At 46.1% G+C, this 5,213-nt stretch overlaps 1 protein-coding gene across 1 annotated transcript; it reads right to left on the reverse strand.

The window, feature by feature from the left end:
* Positions 1-997: 997 nt before the first annotated feature.
* Positions 998-1,474, reverse strand: LOC308379812 (Golgi apparatus membrane protein TVP23 homolog B-like; the record flags this gene model as incomplete). Its single annotated transcript, XM_080857076.1, has 1 exon — positions 998-1,474. One exon carries the CDS (start codon positions 1,472-1,474, stop codon positions 998-1,000), a length of 477 nt encoding a protein of 158 aa, XP_080713202.1.
* Positions 1,475-5,213: the final 3,739 nt, after the last annotated feature.

Genomic DNA, 5,213 nt, shown 5'->3' on the forward strand with positions numbered 1-5,213 from the left:
GGTAAAAAGACTGTGTTGCTCCAAGGTCCAATAGCTTTGGACTGTGTCACAGTTCGGCTCACAACCTTGACAAAGTCTGGGACAGACACGAGAGGGTCGTGGTAAATGACAATAATTTATTACAAAAATAGAGAATCTGTAAAGTAAAGAAAATGCTTAAAGTAATCAAACAAGGCCTCGGCTGGTATCTGGTCCGCTAGCCACGCAGTCCAACAGAACACCAGCATGCAGGCGCGAGTGAGGGAGACCGAGAGAACAACTGCTCAGATGTTTTAAAGAGTAGATCACACCCGGCCCAGGTGCAGCCTATCCAGCTGGTCCGCGGCAACCTACAACTCAGGACACAAAACGATGAGGGACACCTAGTGCCCAGGTGGAACACTGCAAGCGCGCAAAGAACAGCAGCACGGCCCACTGGGGCCGTGACACCTTCCCCCACAAGAGCAGAGTTCCAACCTGGCGCACCCAGACAGGGTAGGGACAACATTACATGAGTACATCCCTCCACCAGAAACAGTCCAAACCCAGCCATATCCCATGGCAAGGAACCAGAAAGCTCAACATACCACATTTCATTATCTATATATATTTTTTAAGTGTCAATGCACACAAATACAAACACACGTACCAGGAAAACTCACAAAGATCCAACTCTCCCACCATCAACCAACCCAGCAACCCCTGTCACCTGGAGAAGCAGTTTAAGAGTGGAGGATAGAGAGAGACAGCATAGACCAAGGGGAGCAACCACAGGTGTTAATATGACCCATCGCATCAGTCTGCGATTTGGACAGGACAAAGAATGTAGAAAAACTACTGGGTTATGGTCTGTATAGACCACTAGAGGAGCACCGGAGTCAACAGACCTCAAAATATTGCAATGCCCACACTAGGGCCAGTGCCTCCTTCTCAATAACTGAATAATTTACCTGATAAGTGTTACATTTTCTCGAGAAGTAGCTCACAGGACGCTGAACACCATTACTATCAGATTGAACTAACACTGCACCGGCTCCACGGTCACTCGCATCCACCTGTAGTCCAAATGGACGATCCAAACAGGGAGCTGCAAGGCAAAGATGACCCAGACGATGGGGAATATGAGCAGGCCAAGCCAGAAGATCCGAGACTCAGAGTCAGAGGCCTGTTTCCCAGAGCCCTCCCTGGACTCAAACACCCAGTGGCCTTTCCCATCATCAGCCACCTGATTCCACCATCGCAGTCCCACCATCAGACGACCAGTGATGTTCTTAACGGTCCAGAAATCACAGCAGAGCAGCAGGATGATGACCACCATGGGGGCGATAAAGCTGCTGCTGAGCAGCTCACAGACCAGGTACACCAGGATGGCACTCACACGGAAGAACAGGTGGAAGAAAGACGCCAGCGGATGCTTGATTTTGGACTTTGATTTCCGTCCTGTATCTTCCTCCGCATCAAAAGGGGAGACATCACTTGAATCCAGTCGCCTCATCTTAAAAAACCTGTTTTCGATACCACTTCCAGATTTTGGTTTAGACTGAGCTGTAGTCATGGCACGAGTAACCGCACACGCTGAGAACACTTTTGGAAAACATTGAGCATCCTTATCAGGCATGCGTGACACAGGAGTAGCCGTAACCACTAAAGATGGTAGGTTAGCAAACACGCGGCTACCCGCTAACTGGTTACCCGACAAGACATGAACCCCCTGATGCGGCAATGCAGGGCGAACACCCATAGTGACTTCGCCTTTAACAAACCCACAATCCAGAATTAGTTTGTGCATAGGCACAGGTACAACATTCAATCCCATCCCACATATCAGTATACTATCTCCAGTATCTGAACAAGGAGAAAATGGTAAGACCGAACCCACTACAAATGAATCAAATGCACCTGTATCCCGAAGGATCTTTACCGGGACTCTTGAATCACCTCCCACTAGTGACACATAGCCATCAGACACAAAAGCTGAATAATCTGGACTGGCAACAGACCCCACCTGCTGACAAGAAGAACCACAGGGAGAGACACAGCGAGATGCACAAGGACAAATACAGGGAGAAACTGGCTTCACACGGGAACCTTCAAACTCAGATGGCTTAACTACTGATGCCTCAACAGACACAGCAGTGTAGGTAAAACCGTGGTTGTTACATTAGTTTAATTAAATCAGTCTCATAAAATTTAATAATCATTAAATTTAGTATTTAATATTTTATAATTAAATTACTAAAATAATGGAAAGCTCTAGTTGTACCACTATGCTACAGTCTAAGTATGGTACCACAATACTATCGTACTACAATATCACTACAAAGTCCATAACACTTCATGGAACAATCAGAGAAGTGAAGGCAATTGGAGTACTTGGTTGGCGGAAAATGGCTTTCAGTGGAATATTGGAACAACAACAGACAAGACAATTGTTTAAATCTAAATAAACAATTTATTAAAGGTAACAGATAGTAATTAATGGCTAATACTAATCACATAAACACCTGAGTATAACAATGAAACAAGGCACAAAGTGGAGTTGGGATTACCGAGGAGGGGCATGAGAGCCTGCTCGCCCGTGTGTGTGTGTGTGTGTGTTTGCGTGCATGCGTGCGCAGGTATGCGCGGTTACGCGCTAAGTGGTGCGCGTACGTCTGTGTGAGAGACGCCAATATAAATTGGAGGATGGGCACAACTTTAAATGAGTAGGTTATAGACAAAGGATTCTTATCTCAAGGATAGAATCGGCCTTCAACGCAATACAATATATTTCAGCAGCACTGAACTCGCGATGTGGAGAGAGGGGAAGTGAGAGAGGCTATGCGAGCGCACAGATAATAAAATCTGTTTGAGTGAAGTGAAGAGTGCGCTAGCCCTAAATTCAGGAGATAAGGCTGGGGTCCGAGACCTAAACTCATTTGTTTTCTTAGTTGGGGGCAGGGCACCTTTCTGGGTAAAGAATGCCTGAACAAAGGGATTCTTGTCTTAAGGACTAAATCCAAGCTGCCTTAATTCAAAACAAGATATTCAACAACACTTAACTCGCGATATGACGTGTATATGTTTAGACGGTGATTGAGGTAGTTAGAGAGAGAGAGAGAGAGAGAACGTGCATGCACGTTTCTAACAAGTTAGCGAAAGTAAAACAAACGCAAGATATAGCACGGTTACAAACCATGCACTGTGAATTACAAAGTAAGCATTTAAATCATGAATGAAATAAAACAGCAATACTTTCACACATATATTAACACACATATAAGACTAATCTCTGCCCAGATGTCAGCCTTACGTGAAGAACGCTCCTGCTAAGCATTCAACGGTGTTTTCGCGGAATCCTTGGAACAACGCGTCACGTAGGTTCAATGGATGTCCGTCTGTCCTTTCTTTGCAGCCCGTCGGCTGAACTCGCGGAGGCCTTGCTGGAGGTCCGCTGATTTAGAAGGATGTAAAGTTCTGTCGACTTGGAGAAACGAATAAGGGAAGCCGGTCGCCTTATCCTCCTCAGAATACTGCTGGGCTGCAGTAATATACTACCGGTATAACTTGGTTGCAACTAGACGCGTCAAAGTATTTTCTTAACTTCGGCCAAAAGTTCAATACGACTGTCATGCGTTGTCCTTTGTTCTGCAGAGAGGGTATCTCTTAATTGAACGATGTTCACGCGTGTGAAACCGACCGCCAGAGAGAAAGATTTGGGGGGTTATCACTGTTTTAAGGGCAAAATGCGTCACCCTTTTTATGACTTTGATGTGACCAATTGCGAGGTCACTGACTGTTGATAAGGATTGAAATTTGATAAGGGAATTGTGGGTAATGGAGTCTATGGTGGCTCATTCACTGACATCCCCCCTTTTGGTCTCAGGGCTGGGATTGCTTCGTAGTCCATGAGAGCAACAGAAAGCTGTGTAGTCCATAAATCCATAGTCCATCAATGTCTCTTATTCCTGCTGACACAAATAGTTCGTAAAAAGGCTTTTGACATCTGGGCATCATAAAGGCTTTTGAACATCTGGGCAGATGGCATTTCTATACCTTAGTTCTAGCAACAAACATTCAAACAACATTCAAACACTCCAAACCTAAAACAGACTTAAAATATTCATGGAAAGGAAGGAAGGGGTGTTAGCATTGAGGATTAACAAGCCTATTCCTTAAGAAAGTTAGTGGCAGCTTTTGGTGTGAGGGAGGTCTGAACACCGCTGCGCTGAAAACTCTTGAGAATATTTACTGCGGTGTTAAGTTTTACGTGTGCTGTTGTATTTGTTTGTGTAGCGTGTATGCAATGCCTATGGGGTTAGCGTGGCATGCAAGGTTAGTGAGTGGAGTTAGAGAGTTAGTGTCTATCCACCCCCCTTTGGCGTGGAGACGGCTCAAAGGGTAACAAAGCTAGCAGAGCTTTCCTGTGAATATCCAGTACGGGCATCAGCCTTTTTCAGCTGTCGCTGGATTTCATTTTCGACCTAGGATATGGCTCACATGGTGAGGAGTCTATGTCATCTTCTGATGAAACTGAACTTCTGGATGGACAGCGAGAGCATAGATAACCATATCTTTCCTGGTGGGCCGGCACTGCAGACCTTTATGTTTCGCAGTGTCTCATGTGGTTGACGTAAAAGGGACCTCTGTGGGTCTATTACCCCCACATTGGATTCAACATATGAATGTTGAAAATCAGCCATGGTAGGGACATGGATCTCAGGAGGGCTAAGCTGCTCCTAGTGGCAACCGATCCTGTCACACTTAACCTGTTGGCCTCCTGCTAGATAAACAGGGTTTGGAGGGATGAGCTGCTCGTGATGGCAGTCAATGAGAGGAGCCAACACCCAAAAACTGTGAGAAAGACGCCCTATGTGTGTTAGGTCTAACCACCAGAGGGGCTCAGGTCCTCGGTGGGTGTTTACGCCTTCTTTGGGTTTCTCCCCCCTTGGCGGGGGACGAGGGATCACTACTTAACTATCAGGACCTCTTTAAGAGAATCAGTGTCTGACCAAATCTGACTCCCTGATTCAGATTGTCCTGACTCTGTTTCCATATCCCTATTACCATGCTGAGGTCCATGGTTGAACCGATCATGGGGCCTTTGAGGGAAGTGATCTCTGTTAAAATTGTGAGGGTAACGGCCCTGCTGGCGGTTACCCTTCCCTTGGTAGGGCTGTTTCCTGCGTTGATATTGACCATTGCCTCGCCAGCTCTTCCACCCACCCTGGTGGTGGTTTTGTGGAGAGCGGTTT

The sequence above is a fragment of the Sprattus sprattus genome, assembly GCF_963457725.1.
Source record: "Sprattus sprattus genome assembly, chromosome: 18".
Classification (NCBI taxonomy): Eukaryota; Metazoa; Chordata; class Actinopteri; order Clupeiformes; family Clupeidae; genus Sprattus; species Sprattus sprattus.